This window comes from Narcine bancroftii, chromosome 3, assembly GCF_036971445.1.
Source record: "Narcine bancroftii isolate sNarBan1 chromosome 3, sNarBan1.hap1, whole genome shotgun sequence".
In the NCBI taxonomy this organism is placed as follows: domain Eukaryota; kingdom Metazoa; phylum Chordata; class Chondrichthyes; order Torpediniformes; family Narcinidae; genus Narcine; species Narcine bancroftii.
In genome coordinates, this window is record NC_091471.1 from 78975210 (window position 1) to 79001198 (window position 25989).

The following is a 25989-nucleotide window of genomic DNA, read 5'->3' on the forward strand; positions in this document are numbered from 1 at the left end:
TATTATTGAGAGTGATAATATTTAGAGATGGACAAAAAGCTGAATCTATTCATTTTTTTTTTAATTTTATTCTAAACGTTTAACTGATTTATTCACTTAATCAGTTACCACTGTAGCCTCACAATTGTTGGCAGTGCTGCCTCACAGCTCCAGGAACTCTGGTTCAATCCTGATGCTGATATCTGGTGCTGTCTGTGTGGAGCATGCACTTTCTCCCTGTGACAATGGGATTCTGCTGGATGCTCCAGTTTCCTTCTACATCCCAAAAATGTTATGGTAGGTTAACTGGACATTCCCCCTTAAATGGGAAAAAAAATTGAAAGGAGAACTTGATGTGAGACTGAACAACCTGCAGGGTTCTGTAGGGAAAAGGTAAGTGGAATGTGATCAATGGAATTGCTCTGCTGGTATGGAACTAAATGGACTATTTTGTGCTGCAATAACTAAGTAAGCAAATTGTTTAATCCAATCAAATGCGATGCTGAAACAAAGTAGCATAATAATATTTAGCTCTTACCCACCTACCTACCTGATGATAAAATCAAAGTTGATTACACCATCTTCACATCTGTTTGTATCTCTTTAGCTCATGAAACAATAAAACATCTGCAATATTCTGGATTGCATTGTTCAATGATAAAAGTAGATCTCAAATTGGAACAGATACAAAAACATCTTTCATTTAAATAGCTCCTTTAACCCAGAAAAATGTATTAAAAATGCTTCATATGAGTGAGCAATTCTCAATGGGAAATAATGTGAATGCTGTATATTCTCAGTGCATCAGGCAACATCCATGGAGGGTGTAGAGCTCGTCGAAAGAACCAAAGACTTGTTGATCCAAACCAAGGCTTTTATTAGCAAAAGACCGGAGCTCTTCACAGGTGGCCGACCAGTCCGGAATGATCCGACCTGGCTAGGGACACAACCCTTTAAGGCCCAAACAATAGGTGTGGCTTAGCTCTCAGCCAATCGCTGTAAGCACAGTCTAGATACAGTAACTATATACACTATGTACATTGGTGATAGATCTGTACTATCACATTCACCCCTTCTTGGAGAATTGACCCGGGGAAAAAAAAACAAAAACGAGGGAGAGAATGAAAAGGAAGGGGTAGGTCAAGGACTGTAGCGGTCAGGGGGTCTGACCATCCGGCGTGACCGCCGTGGTGCCGGGATTGGGGTCGCTGGAGTGGTGTCACCAGCGGGCTCATCGGGTGCGACTGCTCCATCGCTCAATTCCCCAGTCGTTTTGTCGGCAGGGTGGCCCGAGTCATTGGGGTGCTGTTGGTCCTTCTGTTGCGGCACGGGGCCTGGAGCATAAGGAGTTGGGGGGTTTGCTGGGTCTACCGCGTCCTGAGCTAGGTCCCGCACCGAAACAGTGTCCTCCCGCCCGTCTGGGAACTCCACGTATGCGTAATGTGGGTTCGCGTGGAGTAGAGTCACTCGGTCGACCAAGGGGTCATTCTTTGAGTGCCGGACGTGGCGTCGCAAAAGGACGGGGCCAGGGACGGTGAGCCATGCCGGTACAGTGGTTCCCGATTCGGATTTCCTCGGGAAAAGGAACATCCTTTCGTGGGGGGTGGCATTTGTTGCAGTACATAGGAGGGAGCGGATGGAGTGTAAGGCACTTCTGGCACCTGGCTTTTCTTGCTGGGCACTGGGATCTGCTGTGCTTGTCCCTCCCGCAGAAATAACATTTCGGGTTCGCACGGGGCAGGGTAGCAGCAGCCGACAGGCCGTCAGGGGTAGGGTAGAAGGGCACTTTACTCACATCAGAACGAGGGGTCCAGTCCCTAGAGAGCTCGGTGGACTTTAAGGCTGCATCCTCCATTGTGATTGCAATCCGGGCCACGTCCTCTAGTTTTTCTACCCCTTGTTCGAGCAAACGCAGCCTCACTTCGTTCGATCGGAGCCCGGCCACATAGGCATCCCGGACGAGGTCGCTAGTGATCTCGGCAGCAGTTTTGTCCACACAGTTACAGTCCTTGCCCAATGCCTTTAGTACTTGTAAATATGCCCTGCTGGACTCGCCGGGCTGTTGTTTCCTCGACGCAAGCATGAGCCGGGCATGAACTCTGTTCACCGGTTGATCATACAGTTCCTTCAGTACCTTTATGGCTGCGGTGTAAGTGGTCTCATCCTGGATGTTCTCGTAGACTCTCAAGGACACCATAGACAGCAATGCTGTTAGACGCTGGTTATCCTCCTCTACCTGAATGAATCTCAGGAAGTTTTCAAAGTTCAGCAGCCAGAACTTAAAGGCTTTGAAGGCTGTAGCTGACTGTGGGTCGATATCAAGTTTTTCTGGCCGAGTTAAACGCTCCATCCCTTTCAAAAAAAATTCTTTTTGCTAATAAAATTGTAGAGCTCGTCGAAAGAACCAAAGACTTGTTGATCCAAACCAAGGCTTTTATTAGCAAAAGACCGGAGCTCTTCACAGGTGGCCGACCAGTCCGGAATGATCCGACCTGGCTAGGGACACAACCCTTTAAGGCCCAAACAATAGGTGTGGCTTAGCTCTCAGCCAATCGCTGTAAGCACAGTCTAGATACAGTAACTATATACACTATGTACATTGGTGATAGATCTGTACTATCACAGAGGGATAATGAAGTAAAGCGTAAAAGTCTGCAGACACTGTGGTTGAAGTAAAAATACAATGCTGGAGAAATTCAGCAGGTCAGACAGTGTACTTTAAATAACATCAAGGGCTTGATAAAGGCCTTATGCCCAAAACGTTGCTATATAAAGTATACTATTTGACCTGCTGAGTTTCTCCAGATTTGTGTTTTTACTTCAGAATAATTATCTTTTTGTGTAGATGCTGGGTTTGACTCCAGGTAGGCATTGGACACCCGGAGCATGTCCCAAACAATCTGATAGCTTTTCATTCTTTTGGCATTCCATATGTCTTCCAACAAGTCACTTTTTTTGAGAAAAGAACTCTCTGCTTCAATGGTTAAATTATATTTTAAAAGAATTGGACTAGATTGCATTTTTAAAGCAACAAGAAGGCCTTTAAAAGATCAAATGCACTTAACATTTGAAATGCCTGTAGATCTTGCCAAGGTCTTTAACTCTGTCAGACTTCACTGGAGACTTAACATCCAGCAATCCACATTCATGAAAATGGCAGACATCCTTCCTCAAGCCTTGCTGAAATACTTCCATGTAAATCGTCAGGACTTAAATGAGCAGAGAACTGGCAGAACCTACTGCCTACTGTTGTACTTGCATCCCAAATCAGATGAAAATTACCTTCATTCCTCCTCAATCCACATCCCAGCCAATGTGATGCATGCAAACTCCATTAATAAGCACAATTTTACACTAACCCAAAAACAAATAAACAATGTTTGTAGAATTGGATAATATAGTCACGTCTATTTATTTATGTTTCATTAAATGTGAACTTCAGCTACAGTAATTAAAATTAATGTTATTTATTCGAGGCTCCTAGACTCTGCATTGTTTGTTTATTTATGTTGAAGTTGGGAATTGGGTTGAACTACGTGTCGTATATGATTCAGTAATTGAAAACAGACATATATTTCTTTGTCATTGATATTCTCAGAGGGAGTTCTGCTAAGTCAAAGAAAACACCACAGTAAGTGTATGTCTCACTAAAACAGACAACACTTTGTAAAAACGTTGTAATTGCAGCTGAAATCTCTGCTGCAAAAAGTAAAGATTTTTGTCTTAGTTTATGCTTTTCTAAATTTTCCTTTGCTTTTGTGGCAGTCACGAAAAGAAGGAGCTTTGGTTACAGTTCTAACAGAAGATCAAAGAAGATTTTATGGCACACTTAAACGTCTATCTAAGACAAAACCAGTAAAGAAAATTCCAACTCCTAAGGTACGCTTTTATAATAAGAATTTACATCATTAAAGATTATCACAAACATTACCAACATAATTAAGAGCTAGCAATAAAGAAGAAATGATGTGGGGCTATTGTGTTGTTAGAATAAAACTGTTACAACTTATATATTTTATCCCTATAAGGAGTCCACATCCTTCATCTGTGTACATCTTCAATCCTGTGAATTTGTCTCAGTCAAGTGCCAACCACGGGAAGTGGGGGGGGGGGGGGGGAGAGGTGGGTGGGAACACGGGGATTTGGTGAAGTCCAACTCCCCGTAGTACATACCTACTTGCTATTGGCTCTTCTCCAGCTGAACTAATCCTGATGTCTACAGCAATCACTTCACCTAGTCTTAGGCACATTGCAGGACCATCATTTGTATTGTTAGTTGGCTTAGACAGGTGCTCCAGCTACCCAGGGGTTGATTTGGATTTCTTCAGGTTATTGTCTATTTTGCACACCAAGACTTGAGCAATTTCCTCCACTTCTTTATATACACTATTAAACAGAAGCAATGGAATGCTCAAAACAATTGCCCGATTTGAATTCCACATAGTATGATCTTTTATGACATTTACATCTTATTTCTGAGAACAGCTAACTGGGAAAAAATATGCTAAACTGTTCAGTTACATTGGCACAAGAACTGATGAAAAATTATATTTTTCTAGCATTAGTTTCAGAATATTTTCATCATAAGTAATAAAATTAAAATGTGAACAATTATGTTATATTTACAAGGAAATAAATCCTTTTCCTTGTGTTTAGCAACACCTCTAATGCATAACCATTAACAGCTTCAGGTAATAATAGGTGCTCTATGGTTGGTCAGGTATTACTTAAGGTGGTAGATGAGTGGGTTAAAAAAAGCTTGAGAACCATTGGAATAGGCTTTGTATATAAGTATGTATTTTACAAATGAGTATTTGGAAGAGTCTTCATTTGACGAAGCGTAGAACATATTTCCATTACTTTTTATTTCATTGTGCTCTTTGAAAGTCAGGATTTGGAAGAGTATACAGCTGCTGTACTTGGATATATAAAGAACTGTATTGGCAAAGTCACTGTCAACAAGCGGATCAGGGTGTATCACAGTCAGAAACTGGATGATCAGGGAGGTTAAAATTCTTCTCAGGTAGGTCAGGTGATAGTGTGGTGTATAGTGTGGCTAGTGCCAACTTGAGGAGAGGTATCAGGGTTGCTAAAGTGGCCTCTAGGAGGAGGATTGAGGACTACTTCAACGATAATGACCCGCGGCGAGTGTGGCAGGGCATCCAGCCCTTCACCAATTATAAAAACAACAAAGGTATGACTGTTGATGCTATGCTGGCCGAGGATCTCAATCGTTTTTCTTTGCTCAGTTTGAGGTAGAAGCAGAAGAGATGGATGCAATACATTCACTGGCCCTTAATGGTCATGACCTCACTGTGCAAGAACATGAAGTGAGACAGGTGCTTAGAGTGGTGAACCCAAGGAAAGCTGCCAGCCCCAGTGGTGTGTCAGGCAGGGTGCTGAAGGAGTGTGTGAATCATCTCTCTGAAGATTTTCAACAGGTTCCTGTCAAAATTTATCATCCTGTCATGCCTAAAGGCTGCTACAATCATCTTACTGCCTACGAAGAAGCTTATCAAGGGCCTCAGCGATTATCGTCCAGTTGCTTTAACATCAGTTATTTTGAAGTGCTTTGAGAGGCAGGTTTTGGAGCACATTAAAACCAGTCTCCTATCCACCTTTGATGCATATCAGTTTGCTTACAGGGCTACTAGGTCTACTATGGATGCTATTGCCACTATTCTTCACTTAGCATTGACCCACTTAGAACAACAGGGATGCTATGTGAGGTTGCTTTTTATAGACTTTAGTTCTGCTTTCAATACTGTTATTCCAGGTAAACTGGTTGGTAAACTTGCTGACACCATTTTCCAGTTGATTTGTCTATGGATTTAGGACTTTTTGACAAATTGTTCCCAGACTGTAAAAATAGGTGCTCATTATTCCCCTACTCTCACACTTAGCACTGCTTTCCTGCAGGGCTGTGTGTTGAGCCCAATGTTGTACCCTCTTTATACCTATGACTGTGTCTTTGAGTATCCCTCTAATACCATAGTAAAATTTGTGGATGACATGACTGTGGTTGGGTTCATTTCAAGGGGTGATGAGTCAGCCTATAGGGACAAAGTTCACAGACTGTCATGTGGTGCTTGGAACACAATCTGGTATTGAATTCCTTGAAGATAAAAGAGCTCGTAATGGATTTCAGGAGGAATGGTATGGTCCCAGCTCCATTGTATATTAATGGGGACTGTACGGAAAGGGTCACGACTTTTAAGATACTGGGAACATATTTGGCTGATGATCATTCTTGGACTATTAATACCACCACTTTAGTCAAGAAGCCACATTAACATCTCCATTTCCTGAGAATTCTTTGGAAAATTAATCTACAGGTGAAGTTATTGGTGTCCTTCTATCGTTGCTCTATTGAAAGTGTGCTGACTTATTGCTTTCCCATGTGGTTTGCCAACTGTTCAGCAGCAGATAAGAGGGATCTTCGGAGGGTTATCAATATGGCCCAGAAGATCATTGGGTGCTCCTTGTCCCCTTTGGAGGATTTATTTCAATCTCACTGTATTGGGAAGACAGCTAATATTCTTAAGGATTCTACTCACCAGGCCCATCATTTGTTTATTGATAGCCTGGGTGAGTATTGCCCTTAGCGCCCACGGATAGATGATATAGGTCCATTACACCATGAACAGTTTCTATCCCAGAGCCATTCGAGAATTAAACTCCACCAATTAGTGTATTTGTATTTTGTATTGTTTTAATGCTGTTTTTTTCTTTCCTGCTTTTTATTATTTTTACTGTTTTTGTATGCTCTTGTATATTGAATTGTGAGTACCACGGTTGCTCTTTTTAATTTTGTTGTGTTTTCTTACACAACGACAATAAAGTACTTACTTACTTACTTAAAGCTATAAGACAGTCCATGTTTGCACTCCATAAAAAAACAAACTGGCATTTATCCATCCTTTAACTATAGGTTTATCCAAACAAAATTTACCTGCTCCTTTCAGTGACAAAAGAAACAAAAACCCACAGAACTGCCAATGTAGCAGAAATGTTAACATGCACCTTCAATTACAACAATATCCCCACCAAGGGTTATGGAGAGTTGTTCAAGATTTAAGATGCAAAATTCTTATATTGTCATGTAATAAAACAGATGTAATATTATACAAAACTTGCTTTAGTCTGCCGTAAGGCAGACAAATTCGGCATCAGCAGAAACTGCAGGACACCTCTTACAGTCAGAGAAAGAGAAGCAAAAGAGAGTGTGTGGTGGAACACAGTACTGTGGGCATATCCAGGCATGTCCTCATTGGGCTGGGCAGGCTCGCCCACCTTCTGTACCTGTAGCACCTCACCATAAGATCCCCTAATAAAGGCTGAGGGCCCTATTCTCCTCCCTCATACCTGCCTTGGATCTGAGCCAGCAGCATGTAGAGGCATGTCTGCATCTTATGATCAATAAAGCCTTTGAGTACCTGCTTCATGCCTGTGAGTGGTCATTGATCACACCACAGAGTGCCCCCTGTTTCATCTTGTATTCGTATGTGTGAGTTTTTAGACAACACATGAATTAAGGAAAAGATTCTTTACTTTAAAGTTGTTGTAAACAGCCACCATGGGGCTTTGTAAACCTCCATTACAGATCTCTCATACAGCAGTCTCTCCATCTGTGTAAGCCACCTTCTGACAGCCAAGTATTATCAAACAGGAACTATGATCCTTTAGACGTTGCTAGTTGCCATGCAAACATGATCACGATCATCACATCTCCCTTTCTTAAAACAAAAGTAGCTTACTTTTAACTAACATGATTTTTTTGTATAACTCTCCAATTTTAACTTTAACACCAGGAACTTACATTTTCATTATTATCAATGTTGTTAACATTTTTAAAACTTGTTTTGTGTGTTCACATTAACATACATTAAGACTTGAAGAGTGAATAAGATAGCACTACTTCATTCTATAACAGGAGTCTTTAAATTTGCTCATTGAGTCTCTTAGGAGGATTCACATGTCTTGACGATCTCCTGATTGATTATCATTGAATCTGAGTTATTGCCTCAGACGATGTATTCAGGTCGTTCAACAGTATCCATCTTTCCATTTATTGTGGCTGGTCCCATTTGAAGATCTCAACGATTTCTTCACAGAACAGCACCTTCATCTATCTGAATGGTGTATGATTTTAGTTGGACTTCACTAAGGACAGTTCCCTTCTGAGTCCATAAGTTCGTTTTGTCTTTGAGCCTTACTTGTCCACCTGTGTAGAGTTCCAGTAGATTTTTTGTTCCTCTGTCAAAGTAATACTTTTGCTTTTCTTTCTGTTGTTCTTTTAATTTACTCACTTTCTCCCCCTCTTTTGTTTTTAGGAGGTTCTCCTGATTGAGCAGGTTTGATCTTAACCTATGTCCCATAAGGAGTTGTGTTGATGACATACCACACTCGAACGACGTTGAGCAGTATAATAGCATGCTCTGGTAGAAGTCTGTTCCACTGTCTTTTGCCCTGTTCATCAGTCTTTTCACTGTGTGTACTGATTTTTCCACTAAACCATTGGACTGTGCAAAATGAGGACTTGACGTGCTGTGTACAAAGTCCAACTCTTTTGGCAAAATCTCAGAACTTTGAATTGCAAACTTGGGGTCCATTGTCTGTGAAGACCTCACTTGCCACACCATGTCTGGAGAATATGGCTTTTATAGCTGTTATTACAGCATCTGATGCCGGTAGAGGACCCATGATTCGGAGCCGAACATGAGCGTGGGTATGACAACGGCTCTGTATACGCTTATCTTTGTGAGGTTTTTCAGTTGGTTGTTTTTCCAGACTCTTTTGTGTAGTCTTCCAAAGGCGCTATTTGCCTTGGCGAGTCTGTTGTCTATCTCATTGTCGATCCTTGCATCTGATGAAATGGTGCAGCCGAGATAGGTAAACTGGTTGACCGTTTTGAGTTTTGTGTGCCCGATGGAGATGTGGGGGGGCTGGTAGTCATGGTGGGGAGCTGGCTGATGGAGGACCTCAGTTTTCTTCAGGCTGACTTCCAGGTCAAACATTTTGGCAGTTTCCGCAAAACTGAAGAGCTGGCTCTGAATGGGCAACTAAAGCGGCATCGTCTGCAAAGAGTAGTTCACGGACAAGTTTCTCTTGTGTCTTGGTGTGAGCTTGCAGGCGCCTCAGATTGAAGAGACTGCCATCCGTGCGGTACCGGATGTAAACAGCGTCTTCATTGTTGAGGTCTTTCATGGCTTGGTTCAGCATCATGCAGAAGAAGATTGAAAAGAGGGTTGGTGCGAGAATGCAGCCTTGCTTCACGCCATTGTTAATGGAGAAGGGTTCAGAGAGCTCATTGCTGTATCTGACCCGACCTTGTTGGTTTTCGTGCAGTTGGATAACCATGTTGAGGAACTTTGGGGGGCATCCGAGGTGCTCTAGTATTTGCCAAAGCCCTTTCCTGCTCACGGTGTCAAAGGCTTTGGTGAGGTCAACAAAGGTGATGTAGAGTCCTTTGTTTTGTTCTCTGCACTTTTCTTGGAGCTGTCTGGGGGCAAAGACCATGTCAGTAGATCCTCTGTTTGCGCGAAAGCCACACTGTGATTCTGGGAGGACATTTTCGGCGACACTAGGTATTAGTCTATTAAGGAGAATCCTAGCGAAGATTTTGCCTGAAATGGAGAGCAGCGTGATTCCCCTGTAGTTTGAGCAGTCTGATTTCTCGCCTTTGTTTTTGTACAGGGTGATGATGATGGCATCACGAAGGTCCTGAGACAGTTTTCCTTGATCCCAGCAAAGCTTGAAAAACTCATGCAGTTTGGCATGCAGAGTTTTGCCGCCAGCCTTCCAGACCTCTGGGGGGATTCCATCCATACCTGCTGCTTTGCCACTTTTCAGTTGTTCAATTGCCTTATATGTCTCTTCCCGGGTGAGGACCTCATCCAGCTCTAGCCTTAGGGGCTGTTGAGGGAGCTGGAGCAGGGCAGAATCTTGGACTGAGCAGTTGGCACTGAAAAGCGATTGGAAGTGTTCTGACCATCGGTTGAGGATGGAGATCTTGTCGCTGAGGAGGACTATGCCATCTGAGCTGCGCAGCGGGCTTTGGACTTGGGGTGAAGGGCCGTACACAGCCTTTAGAGCCTCGTAAAAACCCCTGAAGTCGCCAATGTCCGCACTGAGCTGGGTTCGTTTGGCGAGGCTAGTCCACCACTCATTTTGGATCTCCCGAAGTTTGCGCTGAAGATGGCTGCATGCGCGACGGAAGGCTTGTTTCTTCTCTGGCCAGGATGACTTTGTAAGGTGAACCTGGTGGGCAGCTCGCTTCTTTGCCAGCAGCTCCTGGATTTCCTGGTTGTTTTCGTCGAACCAGTCCTTGTTTTTCCTGGAGGAGAAGCCCAGTACCTCTTCAGTGGATTGCAGAATGGTAGTCTTCAGCTGATCCCAGAGGGTTTCAGGGGACGAGTCCGTGAGGCAGATTGCATCCTCGAGCTTTGCTTTGAGGTTTGCCTGGAAGTTTCCTCTCACTTCGTCTGACTGCAGGTTTCCAACATTGAACCTCTTTCTGGGGGCTTTACTGTTCCAGGGCTTTGGCTTGAAGTGAAGGTTGAGCTTGCAGCGAACCAGCCGGTGGTCAGTGTGGCATTCCGCGCTGGGCATGACCCTGGTGTGGAGCACATCTCGTTTGTCTCTTTCTCGCACCAGGACGTAGTCCAGGAGGTGCCAGTGTTTGGATCGGGGATGCATCCAGATAGTCTTCAGGCTGTCCCTCTGCTGAAAAAGCCTACGGCTCCTAGAATGCTTCCACCAGCGTTGTCTCCGCTCCATCCTCAACATTCATTGGAGCGACTTCATCCCTAACATCGAAGTACTCGAGATGGCAGAGACCGACAGCATCGAATCCACGCTGTTGAAGATCCAACTGCACTGGGTAGGTCACGTCTCCGGAATGGAGGATCATCGCCTTCCAAAGATCATGTTATATGGCGAGCTCTCCACTGGCCATCGTGTCAGAGGTGCACCAAAGAAGAGGTACAAGGACTGTCTAAAGAAATCTCTTGGTGCCTGCCACATTGACCACCGCCAGTGGGCTGATATCGCCTCAAACCGTGCATCTTGGCGCCTCACAGTTCGGCGGGCAGCAACCTCCTTTGAAGAAGACCGCAGAGCCCACCTCACTGACAAAAGACAAAGGAGGAAAAACCCAACACCCAACCCCAACCAACCAATTTTCCCCTGCAACCGCTGCAAGCGTGTCTGCCTGTCCCACATCAGACTTGTCAGCCACAAACCTGCCTGCAGCTGACGTGGACATTTATCCCTCCATAAATCTTCGTCCGCGAAGCCATGCCAAAGAACAGCCTCTGCAGTGGTGGTATTCAGTCTACACACCTCTCTGACTACAAGATAGTCCTTCCCTTGACATTCGCATAGGTCAGCGCCTACCTTCTGTTAAGGTCTGTGTGGTGCTTTAGCGTGGCTTTAGTGGTTCCACAGGAATGCTTGCTTGATATTTCTGTCATATTGTACAGTTTAACACTTCATTTGTTATATTATTGTTGATTCTTGGTCAGTACATCACCTCTCGTGCTCTTTTCTTACAACTTTTCAATTCCAAAATGTCCTCCATGGATCCTTTTTAGCATCTCTTTTCTAAAACTCTTTGGGATAAGGATTTTACTTCCTTTGTAGATGATGCCTTCAACCACTGATAGCTCCGCACTGCATTTTCAGAAGTCTGCAATGTCAGGTGAGCAGTCCTGCTTCATGTTGGGCCAGCCATCCAAAATGTTTTTTCACAGTTGTCTCAGTGTTTCATCTTTGTTTGTCTCTGACTTTGAGCTCCATTTTTGCATCTGTTATGGGCAGTGCACTTGTGATCATGTCCACTAAGGCGTTTACGTCTTCATCCATTTTGGTGTTTGTGGGCTTTCTTATGTCAACAGCTCAAGACAACATGTCTGCTGTGTACATAGCTTACCTGGAGTTTATGCCACATTCAGTGTGTAGTGTTGCAACCTAATCATCATTCTTTGTATTCTAATTGGACATTCATTTAATGGTTTTTGCAACAATGCAATCTCCACACTGATTGCTTGTCCTGACACAAACTGATGAAATCTTTCACAGGCGTATGTGATGCTGAGCAGCTCCTTTTCAATTTGAGTGTATCGTATCTCCACGTCCATCAATGAGCATGATGCATATGCAATGGGTTGCCAGTCATCATATTTTTGCAGAAGAACTGCACCGAGCCCACTATTTAATGCATCTGATGATATCTTGATGGGTCTCACTGGGTCATAAAACCTCAGAACTGGTTCATCTGTGAGCAGTTTCTTTAGTTGGCTCCACGGCTTTTCATTCTCATGATTCCACTCCTATTCACTGTTGTTTTCTGTTAGTCTTCTCAATGGAGCCATCTTTTCTGAGAGGTCGGATATGAATTTATCTATTCCATTAAACCTCTGTGCGTCCTTTATACATTGTGGCCTTGGCTGGACACTTTTTTGGTAGGTGTTGTTCACCACATTGGTGACATGGCTTTCAATTCTCCCTTTCATTTTTGTCTCTTTCCACTTTGTTGCGCTTTTTGTTAAACAGTTTTTGTCTATTCTTGCTCACTGCATCCACGTTGCAGCTAGTTTCACTGAGCAGCTCTTTTACCTGCAATTTTACAGTTTTTATAGCCCTACCCCAAGACCTATGGCTTTTTCCAGGTCTAGATATTGTTCTCTTAGCAATTTTTCCCTTAGACTATTATCTGGAATACCACACACAAGTCTGTCTTTTATCAACGAGTCAGTCAGTCCACCAAATTCACATGTTTTGCTTCTGTTTCTCAATTCAGTCACATACTAATCAATTCTTTCTTCCATTTTCTGTACACATATGAAAAATCTGTGCCTCTTAAATGTAACATTACGTTTAGGTATGCAGTATGCCTCAAAATGTTCCATTGTTTCTTTCCAATTTCATTTTGTCTCCTTCAGCGGCAAATGTGATTATACACATCCAGGGCTTCATCGCCCATGACATGTAAGAAAGCTGATGCTTTCACTTTATCGCTTTTCTCGTCGGTTCCGACTGTCACTAAATACAATCCAAAATGTTGTTTGAATCTGTTCCAGTTTTCAGCCACATTACCTGTCAACTGAATTTTCACTGATGGGTGTAATCTTTCCATTTTTTACTTCGTTAGCTTCTCTTTTTCTTGCTAATTTGTGGAAAGCTACTTTCACTTTCACTGATCAGTTGTTAATTTTAGATTTTTCCTTTGAAGGTATTTCCTTTTAATTTCCTTCATCCCACTTCTGACACCATCTTTCATCTTGTATTCATATGTGTGAGCTTTTAGATAACACAAGGAAGAAGGAAAAGGTTCTTACTTTAAAGTTGTAAGCAGCCACCATGAGGCTTTGTAAACCTCCTGTAAAACTCATACTGCAGTCTCTATCTATGTAAGCCCTGCTGGTAGACAAGTATAATCAAACAGGAACTATGATCCTTAAGATTTTGCTGGTAGAAATGCAAACATGATCACTATCATTACACCCCCAGATTCACTGAATGTCCATCGATTCACCTCCAGCACTCATGCAGCCTCCACAGCCACACAAACTCCAGTACAAATCACTGTCAGCCCAAGCTCCAGATCCAAAACTCCGATGCAATCAGGAAGCCATAGGCACCCGTTCACATCCCAGTTCCGATACCCAATACCCCTTCAGCCAGTCGCAAGCCAGTCTCCACCAGTCTGCAACCTGCTGTGAGTCCTTTGACAGCGGTCACCAGCAGCCCACAGCTAATCAGGTACCTCATTTCAAGTCGCCAACAGCCTGCCACTAGTTTGTTCTTTAGCTGCAAAGCTCCTAACTGATCCACAGCCATGGTCACCATCAGCAAATCATCTCCTTTGCTGCTTCTTCTCAATCAGAGGGTGGTCTCCCCATTTTCTGATGCCCTACACCAGTCTTCTGCTTCCCATAGTCTGCAACCCTTTGGGGCTGCTGCCAAAGCAGGTGCCACCATCTTGAGCCCTTCCTCATAGTCACAATTCAAATAAACCAGCATTGCCTCCTTCAACAGGCCATTTAAAACCTGAATGGAGCTATTGGTTGTTAGACTGGGCGATAGAACCCTTCAGAGAAACACTGTGTTTAATTTTTTGACCCTCATCTGTCCCAGTTGGAAGCAGCTGGTGCTAAAGTGAGATAACAAAAAAATTTGGCAAGATTCGTTGCCCCGTCTCTCTTTTTGTCGTCTTGACGATTTTATTTTTGAGGATCACCACGCAGGAAGGCTACTTTCCACAATGCACATTGTTTTTACCTAATTCTCCAGTTTTCAAAATATTGGAACCATTAAATTATTGTCCATGCATTCTTTCTATTTATTTTTAGGCACACAACACTTAGAAAGAAAATGGGCTTACTGTTTATGGGCTGCCAAACAAGTCAGATTTGCTCAGACTTGCAGCTTTTATTTTTAACTTGCTCACAAGATGGAAGAAATGGGTCTTTTTGACTGTCCTCGTCAGCAAATAAAATCTATAAGGGATAAAAAGAAAATGTCCATTGTAATTCCAGTTTAAACACATAAGCTACACTTTGAATGTTTTATTTCAATCCATTTCGGGCGAGATTTGCAGTAGACTTAATTAAAATAAAGAAAGCTCCAACCCAGCTTGGAAACAAAGGAAACCCATCAGTGTCAATGCTGAATACTCACTACATCTCAGGGGGATCTTCCTGGCTGATAATATTGGAGTGAACCAATTGTTCTGAAAAACTGTATGTTTTTTTTGAGTGTTGCTGAGCAATACTCCAAATATTGGTTTCAAAAGTTGGAAAATACCAAAAAAAACCAAACACACAAAATTCTAGAAATACTTAGCAGGTCAAGGTGTAAAAGAAAATAAAGTTTCGGGTCACTGCCTTTTTTGTAAGCTTCATTTCAGAAGATGAACAAAAATGGATTAACTCAGCCTCCAAGCAAGCAAATGCATTAAGAACCCCTCCCCCCCTAACCCCACCAATAATCAATAGCCCCTTTTCCACTGGCATCCCAGGATAGGAAGCTCTTTGTGCCATTTCCACTGGACCACCCTTAACTGGGACACTAACTGCTTTTCCACTAAACACACTCATCCCTGGGGATCGGTGCATTCTACCTTCAAATGGAAATGGGTCCATTTTCCACTGGTTCTGTCAGCACACTGGTGTCAGTAAATGCCGGGGATATGAGTAGGGGTAGAGGCGGTTAATCCCCAGCGTGAAATGAATCATTTGACGCAGGCATTCGAACAGTATTCTTTTTCCACTGAACCTGTCCCAGTAAATTCTCAGTTAGCTCCTGGGGACCCTCAGGAGGTGGGTGAAGTCCTAAGCAAATACTTTCTATTTGCATTTACCATGGAAAATGATACAGGGTCTAGGACACTCAGGAAGTAAATAGTGGTATCTGCAAGAGAGGGCATATTGCAGAATAGAAGGCCCTAGAAAATTTAAAGTACATTCATGTAGATAAATACCCAGTGTCTGATAAAATGTATCCTAGGACAGCTTTCTTCAACTATGGTCCCCCTAGGACTCTGCTCAAATTTTATGAGGCCCCTTCCCTGTGAAGTAGTCAAGTTTTGGTTTCTTCCATATTTCTCTCCTACTGACTACATTAAAAAAAATAAAATATTTGTGTTACTTGAAGTAAAAAGAAAACAAGGTTTTTACTTAAAAACCAGGGAGGCCATAGGGCCCCCAGTGAAAATGGCTGTCCTAGGGTATTATGGAAAGCTAGGGAAGAAATTACGGAGCCTTGGCAGTGATATTTACATCATTGTTAAACACAGATGAGGATTTGGAAAACTGGAGGGTGGTTAATGTTGTGCCTTTATTTTGAAGAGGCTAGAATGACAAGCTAGACTAGAGAGCTAGAGGCCTATGAGCTTCATGTCATCATGGGTAAGTTACAAAACAGATTCTAAAATATAGGATTCATCTGCACTTGGAAAGTCGAGGAATGATTAGAGATGGTCAGCATGGGTTTGTGCATTGGAAATCGTGTCTTACTAATTTGATGACCAAGAAGATTGATGAGGGCAGGCTGGTAGCTATTGCCCACATGGATTTTTCAAGGCCTTTGACAAGATCCTGCATGGTAGGCTTGTTCAGAAGGTCAAATCATGTAGGATCCAGGCTGAACTGGCGAATTGGATACAAAATTATCCAAATAATAATAAATAAATACAATGATAGCAGATAGCACAACGCTGTTACAGTGCCAGTGACCTGGGTTGCAATCCAACACTGTATGTAAGGACCCTGCATGTTCTTCCCATATCTGTGTGGGATTCCTCTGGGTGCTCCAGTTTCCTCCCACCATTCAAAAATGTACTTGGGTTGTAGGTCAATCGGGTATAATTGGGTGGTATGGGCTCATGGGCTGAAAGGGCCTGTTACTGTGCTATATTAAATTAAATTAAAATTTGTTTGATGGTAGGATACAATGGGTTGTTATTCAGATGCCTGTGAACCATATTGAGCTGGGTCCAGTCTTGATTGTCATCTATGCTAATGGCTTGAATGACAATGTAATGAGCATGGTTGATAAGATGGGGATGACACCAAAATTGGTAGAATTCTGGACAGTGAAGAAGGATACCTAAGATTATAGCAGAATTTAGCTGAATTGAGAAAGTGGGCCACAGAATGGCATGTGGAGTTTAGGTGTTACACTTGGTAATTAAACCAGGGCAAGATGGATATGGTGGATGGTAGGGAATGTTGGAAGGCAGAGACTTGAGGTACAGGTACATAGTTCTGTGAAAGTGGAGGTGTAGGTGGACAGGTTGGAAATGAAGGCGCTTGATATGCTTGCCTTCATCAGGGACTTCCATGTTACAACTGTACACGATTTTGAAGACCACGCTGAGAGTATTGTGTAAGGTTTTGGGCATCTAGCTATTGGAAATATATAATTAAAATAAAAAGAGTGCGGAATAGAGTCTCAAAAATGTTACCAGACTAGAGGGTTTGAATTCTATAAAGAGTCTGGATAGGCTGGGACTTTTCTCCCTGAACTAAGAGAAGACCTTATAGAGATTTATAAGATCATGAGAGGCATGGATAAGGTAAATAGACATAGAATTTTTCTCAGAAAAGGTGAATCTAAAACTAGTGTGAGAGTGAAAAATTTTAAAGGGGCCTCAGGTGCACAATTTATAATCCAGAGGGTAGTGAGTGTATGGAACAAGTAGCCAGAGAAAGTATAGAAGCAGACAATTGTAACATTCAATGGTCATTTAGGCAGGTACATGATAGGAATTGTGGGGCGGAATGTGGGCCAAAGGCATGTGAATGGGACCAGCTTTTCTGCATGGTCAAGTTAGGCTGAAGGGCTTACTTCTATATCGTAGAATATCATCAAAGAGCATAATACATAATTTTGACCAACACCTCAAGCTTTCGAGCATTATTAACTATTATTTTGACAACTTTCATATTTCCAAGCGGAGGTCTTGTGCCTCAACACCAGTCTCTACCAACTCTAACATTTCATCCAAAATTGGATAAAAAATTAATTGTGTTCCCATCATAGTTTGATCAAGGTTTAGCAAAATACTTTTTTTCACAATTGTCTTCAGCATTCTCCAGCATGAAAACTTTTGAATGGATACAGTCATGGAAGTCATGGCATCCACTTACTGCAGCTAAGAAATCCAGATGCATTGAGATATGAAACTTATCAGTCTGTCATCTTGAATTGGAAACATTTACACTGGTTTGGAAACATTTAAGTACTTCGGCACCTTAAGAAGAGAATGTCTTGAAACCTATAATTTTCTTTCTTTAATCTGGAGCCATTTGAAATATTTTCATGAAAATAGTTTTTCTGCTCAATTACATCTGAACAAGAAGGAGGAATCTATCCTAAATACACCATAGATAACGTTTGAAGCTCATTTGTTGCTTGGTTTACCCAGCTATTTAATTGCAACAATTTTTCAATGATATTGCTGTGACCTTGACTTTGATGTATCAGGATTATATTGCTTCAATTTTCCAGCATATTTAAAGGAATAGTTTTGCTATCATAGGTCAAGTTTTTGTTGCGATATCCTGACTTAAACAAAGTTTCTATTGTAACATCAACTCCATCAGTGCTGCACCTGTGTTGTGATGTGTTAAATAATTTCCACAGCTGACTTTATCCCAAAGGGCTTATCTACCAGGAGACTATTAAATATGCATCACTTAGATAAATTCATCTATTTCTACTTGTCTGCAGCCAAAACATGCAGCCAACATGCAAATATTTTTTTAGCTTTCTAGCAGTTCACAATTTTTTCAGTGATTTACTCCAAATAAATGTATGTTTCTGGCTCTATATTTTTTGCATTTTCTCATTTTCATTCATTAGGTTGACTGTTGTCACTATTTTTCTGCCTTCTATATTTTTTTATATAATTGAAGTTTTCATATTGGTCTTTTTGCTCTGAATGTAATGAAAGATAAATGTCACTATCTTTTGTGAGTAAGTGCTCAATTAAACATCTGACTCTGCTTTCATGCCCTTGTATTGCAAGCCTCAAGCCTCCAAATGTGTTAACACTCTTTTATGTACTTACTCTTAATGACTAAATTATTTTCTTGGTCTGTGTTCCTATTCACATCTGCAAATGTTCAAAGATTCTCTGTACATTCTGTTCTATAATTGAAATTGTGTACTTTGATATTTTTCTTTGTATTTCACAGGCCACATTACATTTTTCTATTGGCTTGACTAACATTTCACCAGCTTTGCAGATGAATTACCAAAGCTTCACCAGGCTTCTTATGACAGAGTAATCGTGTTGGAGCATAGAAAATACCAAGGGTATTCCAACTCAAGCCTGTTCATCTTGTTAACATCTTGTCTGTCAAACCACTTTCCTGTCCAATCTTGTGCCTTAGTCCACTGCCCTCCTGTCCAATCACAATATCTAGCCATTTCATGTAAAAAGGCTTCCAAACTCAGCACTGTGCCCACTCAATGAATAAACAACCACAGACCTCTCAAACGGAGAATTCCCAAGATTTAGGATATTCTGCAGGACCAGAAATTTATCTTCATCTTCTTCTCACCTCTTTTTTAAATGGCTGCCTTTAAAAGTAAACCTTTCTTCTTGTTCCAGAGTGTTGTGTATTCTAGGTATAGAAATACACTAGTACACACAGAGTGCTTCATTCATTCTTTATTACTAAACTAAAAATGGTTCCCCAAAGCACACAGTGTGTGTGTGTGTGTGTGTGTGTGTGTGTGTGTGTGTGTGTGTGTGTGTGTGTGTGTGTGTGTGTGTGTGTGTGTGTGTGTGTGATGATGTCATACTTGATGACATTATACACATGCAGGCGTATATTCCAAACACTCTTCCCACACCCCACAAAATAAATGCTTCTTGAAAATAACATATACGCACCACTTATACTAACTACGTGATACTTATGGACTAATGCGTGAATTATCACTACACTACAATGTAAGTGTTAAGCTGCCTAGTCACTGTACATAGTCCTTGAGGCGTTCTGGAGGACATCTTCTCCTTCTTGGCCTACTTAGTGTGGTGGAACACAATAGTGTAGGAGGTGACCTCACTACACTGTATAGGCTTGCCTGCCTCTGACCCTGTGACTCGTCCCTAACTCCTCCCGTAAGATTCCCAATAAAAGCTGATAGCCCTAGACTCCTCCCTCCATACCAGCCTTAGATCCGGGCCAGCAGCATATAAAGACATGCCTGACTTTTCAGGTTATTTAGGCCTTTAATCACTTGTGGTTTTGATCGTGCTACACTTGGCCAGGTAGAATCTGCCAGAAGTCTTTGTGACTTCTCTGGACTCTTTGCTTTTTTGGGCAGAACCTCCTCTTCAGGTGGTGATAAGGAATGTGAACTTGGGTGAGCCCCATCCGGGCATGGCATAGGGTTGTTCTGCTGAACTGCATGAAGTGTCAGACTGCTCTGCTGAACAGGACTGCTTAGCTAGCAGTCGACATCAATGGGGCATCATATTCTGAAAATATTTCTGGATCATTGTTGTTCACCGGAGCCCACAATGGAAATTTGTTAGAGTCGTGAGCAATGGATGTGGCCATTGGATCATCCACCGCTCTTAACTGGTCGATGTGGCGTTTCCATATTTTAGTTCCCACCAGTATGCAATGAGAATAGGGGGCTCTGTTTTTTCAGAATTACGCCTCTGATCCATGGCTTCCAAAACCAGTGCTTGTTCTCCTACTTCCAGAGATCTGGTAGGTTTACATGGAGATGTGGATTGAGACTTGGCTTGTTCCATATGAAGGCCGATGTTTGGGTGCACTGTGGAAAGTTTTTTCTTAAGTCTCATCCAAACATCAATTCTGCTGGTGTTCATTTGGTAGTAGAGTGTGCGTGTTTCTATATGCTCTGAGAAAATCTGCAAGTTTGTGTTTCCATAAAATGTTTAGGAATTTCTTAGTCTTCATGGCCTTTTTAAAAGTCTGCACAAAATGTTCTGCTTCCCCATTCATGCTTGGGTGGTAGGATGCTGATAAGATGTGTTGTATATTATTATTTCATATGACCTCCTTAAAAGTATCAGATACAAACTGTGGCCCATTATCGGAGACTTTTTTTTTCTTTGGCTTGGCTTCGCGGACGAAGATTTATGGAGGGGGTAAAAAGTCCACGTCAGCTGCAGGCTCGTTTGTGGCTGACAAGTCCGATGCGGGACAGGCAGACACGATTGCAGCGGTTGCAAGGGAAAATTGGTTGGTTGGGGTTGGGTGTTGGGTTTTTCCTCCTTTGCCTTTTGTCAGTGAGGTGGGCTCTGCGGTCTTCTTCAAAGGAGGTTGCTGCCCGCCAAACTGTGAGGCGCCAAGATGCACGGTTTGAGGCGTTATCAGCCCACTGGCGGTGGTCAATGTGGCAGGCACCAAGAGATTTCTTTAGGCAGTCCTTGTACCTTTTCTTTGGTGCACCTCTGTCACGGTGGCCAGTGGAGAACTAGTTCTATAGGTAATCCATATGATGTGAACATACTTCATAATCTCTCAATCGTTTGGTTTGTTGTTGTTGTTTTCATGTGTGACACTACTGGCCATTTAGAGTGTGCACAATAAGGAAATTTTCTCCCATAAAGGGACCAGCAAAATCTACGGGAATCCTGTGCCATGGTCGCAATGGCCATTTCCATGGGTTAGCTGCCACTTGTGGTACTTTGAGTTGCATCTTCTGACAAGTGTAACATCTTGTTCAATATCAATGTCCATTGATGGCCACCAGTCATGCATACGTGCCAAAGCTTTCATCCTAGGTAGTTGTTGTGTAGCTCTGATAATATGACAGTCTGCCATTTCATAGAAATGATTGTCCTCGTCCCCCATAATAAACAACCTTTTTCAATTGCTATTTCATTATGTCATATATAAGGTTTCAGTGTGGGAGAGATGGCTTCAGCCTCAGGCCATCCATTTAATATGAAACCTTTGACAATGTAGCTCTTCAGACAGCTTCAGTACCAGTGGTAACCATTCAGACTCCTTCACTATTAATTGTAAAGCCCAAATATGTTACGGAAGGTACCATAAATATACACTTGTCCTGCCGCAGATGGGCGTTCGGTTGTTGCAATCAGATTAGGACCCTTTCTAAGTTAGATAGGTGCTCTGAGTCATCTCAACCTGTAGTTATGATGTCATTGAGGTAGCATCCTGCACTTATGCCTTATAATAATTTGTCCATGACCACTTGAAATAATGCCTGGGCCACTGATATTCCATATGGCATTCGAATATAGGCGTTCCATATGATATTCGGCTGACCTTCTGGAAGAGGTGGTTGCAGCAGGGTCAATTTTGTCATTTAAGATAAATGCTTGGATATGAGGGGCTTGGAGGGTTATGGACAGGGAGCAGGTAAGTGGGACTAGAGGATATCACTTAAATCGGGGCGGACTAGAGGGGCCGAGATGGCCTGTTTCCGTACTGTAATTGTTAGATGGTAACATGGTTATATAAATAACCCCAAATGAGTATTGATTCCCATATATTTCTTTAAGGACTCATCCAATTCTACTTGCTGATATGCTTGGGATAATTCCAGCTTCATGAATTTCTTTCCTCCATCAGGGCCTGGAATAATTCCTTTGCTTTGGGCATAGGATGTTCAGGTATTTGTAGAGCTTGATTAATGGTGACTTTGTAATCACCACAAATTCAGATTTCTCCATTGGCTTTTCACACTGGCACAATGGGAGCTGCCCAGTCACTGAATTGAATTCTTTCCAGGATTCCTTTATTTTCTAATCTGTTAAGTTCCGATTCATTCTTTCCCTTCACTGAAAATGGTAACATTCTGGGCTTATAGAACTTGGGTTCAACATCTGATTTCAAGTGTAACATCGCCTGGACTCCTTGGATCTTCCCCAGGCCCTTATCGAAAACCATCTGATACTTCTTACACACTTGTTCCAGTTTTGTCTTGGCCTCATCCTCCAGGCATATGTTCATTATGGATGTAATTTCCATCCAATCTAGTTGAATGTCTGATGACCAATTTCTTCCAAATCACGCCATCCCCTTGGTGTCCATGATGTAGAGGGGTAATCTTTTTGGTGTCTGTCCTTTATAATCCACGTTTACTCTGCATTTTCCAAACACCTTGACTTTCTCCCCATGACTGTTTTTAACACTCTTTAATAGTGAAGTGAGGTAACAATCATGTTTTCAACTTTAGTGGCATTAACAATACTGCTGCCCCCCTGTCCAACTCCATTCGAAGAAGTTCATTGTTGATTTTCCCATGGACGTAGCTTTCCAATTTCTTATCCTTTCATCTGCAATTTGCATTACTTCCAATGCCTTGTCTTCCTCCGAGTTGTTAGTTTCAGTGCTAGGGCTTTCCTCCTTTCATCCTTCTACTCCACAGTCTTCACTCCAGAGAGCTGTTTTCCGTACCTAGGTCCTTGCATTTTCTCCTTTTTTTTCCCCCTTGGCTGCACTGTCCTTCTTTCTTGGACACTTGGCTCTAATGTGCCCCTCTTTGACACATAGAAGGTATCTAGATTTTCTGAAATAACAATTATCTGTGCTGTGGTTTTTTTTTTCCACAGCGGAAGCATTCTTGGTGGGAAAACCTTCCTACCACCTGTGATTTGCCTTGGTAAATGTCCAAGTTGTATTGACCATCTCAAAACCCAAGGCTGTATCAAACGCCGACTTAAGGGTTTCTTCTTTTGTACTTAGATTTACTGTCTGGCACTGCAGACTGCTAAACCCATTACTTAATGTCTCGTTCAAGAATGCACCAAATTCATAGTTTTCTGAAAGTCTGCGCAATTCAACAAAAAATTTGCTTACAGATTTGTCTATTTGCTGCTTTCTAAAATAAAATGTTTGTCTTTCTGTCATAACTAGTGGTTCAAGGCATAGGTGTGCTCCCATTGCAGCACACAACCCACCATAATTTTTGTATTTCGTCTTTCATCTGATTTCATCAGTTTAAATGTCTTGCTTCCCATTTGGCTCAGAGATAGCACTCGATTTTGGTTCAAAACCAGTGTGTCTGTAATATTATGGGCAAGATAGTGTTTATCAGATCTTTCTACATAGTCATACCAGTCTTTTTCTGATTCCATGAATTTTCCAAACTGTACCTCCGTCATTTTGAGTCGATTTTCCTGCCTCTTTCCCTTTGTTCTCTGTGTTTGAGCCTGTGGGCCTCACTGTTGTGAAAGCCTTGCATTTCCTTTTTAAATCTTCGCACCAATGTTTGGAGCAGAGAGGAAATTCTTCAATCCTCATCACCAATCTGTTGTGTGTTCTGGGAATAGAAATACATTAGAACATGGAGAAATGATGCTTCATTAATTCTTTATTACTAAACTAAATCGGTTCCTCGCAGCACACTATGTTGAATTCTTTCCAGGACTTCTTCGTTTTCCAATCTGTTAAGTTCCGATTCAATCTTTCCCTTTATTACAAATGATACTGTGATGACATCATATATACATGATGACGTTATTCGCAAAACAGCAACTATCCGAACAATCTTCAGAATCTTACTTGTCTCCTTTAGATCACTGCTCTATTCTAAAATCTAGTGAGTATAAGCTGTTCATTCAGTCACTTGACAATCGTCTCATCAGGAATCAATCTAGCAAAAATATGCTGCACTGAAGCCAAAGCAAGTATTTCTTCATGTATATGTGGAGGCCAAAGATGCACTTAGTCCAAGAGAGATCTACCAAAATTCCGTACAATCATACCAAGTTCTTTTTGCTTTTGAGGTCTAAAATTATTCTAAAAAGACCAACATGCGATTTCCCTTCCTAACTGCTTACTATACCTACACATTTAATTTTGTGCAATGTAAAAGCACAGCAAAATTCCTCCTTGAACCAACATTGACTAGTTCCTAAATGTTTTTATTCTCTCAATTAAAGCACATAATCTTACACGTTCCAAGGTTATACTTCATCTGCTTGTATCTATAATTGTTAGATGCTTTGCATCCTTAACACAGCTCAATTTCTTGTCTATCTTGTAACATCAGCAATCCTTTGCACTTTTAACCTTTCATTTCATAAACTGTGAGCAGCTGAGAGCCTGGAGCTACTTCCTGTGTTTCCCAACCAGTGGTGGTGAACAACTCTGTAAATGTTGAGAGAACATGACCAACAGGGAAACACAAAAGACCTGTTTATTCCTAGTCTGTTTTCTGTCTTTTGTACCAGTGCTCAACCCATAATAGATTGTCAGAATGCCAAATCCATAAAATAGTTGAATTTAAAATCAACTTTTTCTTTGTTCAAGTGATCAGCTGTCCATATGACATAATCTCCTGTCAGACATCATCAACCTTAAATTTTCACTCTTATCTGCTATTCCAAATTATGTTTTTATCATTAGTTCCTTTATATTTGATAGGGCTGGTTTTCTTTAGCAAAATGAGCTTTTTTCATATCAAGTACACATTTTAATGCAGGTTAGATATCAGCCATTTCATGCAATTTCTCTCAATTTCTACAATTCAGAATCTGTTTGACCAACTGGATTGGATCATTTCATTGGACAAAGTGACATCACTGTTGCATTCTTTACTAACCACAAAGTTGGTATTGCTTAAGTGTGTTCATTGTCTTTTCCAGCTTCTGCTATACTGCAAATGTCATCAGTTTCCAAGAGATCTGAACACTTCTTTTTTATCAAAATCTGTATCTAACTTCATTAACTTCTATCCCAACTATGACTGTATATATAAAATGTGCTCTCAATGTGATTTGGCAACATGAAAGTCAATGCTTTCTCTCTAAGACTGAAACCTAGTATTGAACAAATATTTTTTTCATACATTCTATGAAATGTTTCTCAGATGTGCCTATTATTGCCTTCACGTTCCAGATCTCCTGTTGCTAATAGTATAGAAATGCAACACACAACATTTCTTCCTCAACAGATGAAGTGCTTTCTTGGGTGTCCAGGATCTATGGTTTGTTGTAAACAGATCAATGCTCTTTTAAAAAAGTTTCCCCCACAGAGCTGCAACATTTTTCTCAAAATCACATGATCTTGGAACTTTAAACCTTCATTCAATCCCATTCAAACACTTGTAAAGCCTTGTACCTTATTTTCTCAAGAAATGTCAGAAATTACTTCATGTTTCCACTTACCTTCCCAAAAAATGTTTGCCTTTTCTTAGCACTTTTGCCAATAATATCCAGAGGGGTTCTCCTGATTTCCTGACATAACTTTGGCAGAGACTTGGCAAGACTGTTGGACAAACAACATAAATAGCTCCAAGCGTCTCTTCTGTTCATGTTTGATAAAGATACAAGGGTGATTCATGGATAGTAATTTGATAAGTTCATTAAATTTATATTAATTTGAATCATCTTAACCAAATTCAATGAGTAGAAAATCAATGTTGAACTCCATTTAAAAGAAATTTTAGAAGGGTGTAAAGTAGGCTCCTTGGATCACCAATGTTCATCCTAATAAAGGGTCTCGAACCAAACTGTTGACTGACCATTTCTAACCATGAATG

The 25989-nt window shown here is 41.5% G+C and overlaps 1 protein-coding gene across 1 annotated transcript in view; it reads left to right on the forward strand.

Moving 5' to 3' along the window:
- The window catches only part of LOC138757273 (sodium channel protein type 4 subunit alpha-like), a 234419-nt gene that overhangs the window by 185233 nt on the left and 23197 nt on the right, over nucleotides 1-25989 (forward strand). Inside the window, exon 21 of the mRNA XM_069924321.1 lies at nucleotides 3745-3858. Coding sequence (XP_069780422.1) covers nucleotides 3745-3858 — 114 coding nt within the window. The remainder of the gene's footprint in view (nucleotides 1-3744; nucleotides 3859-25989) is intronic.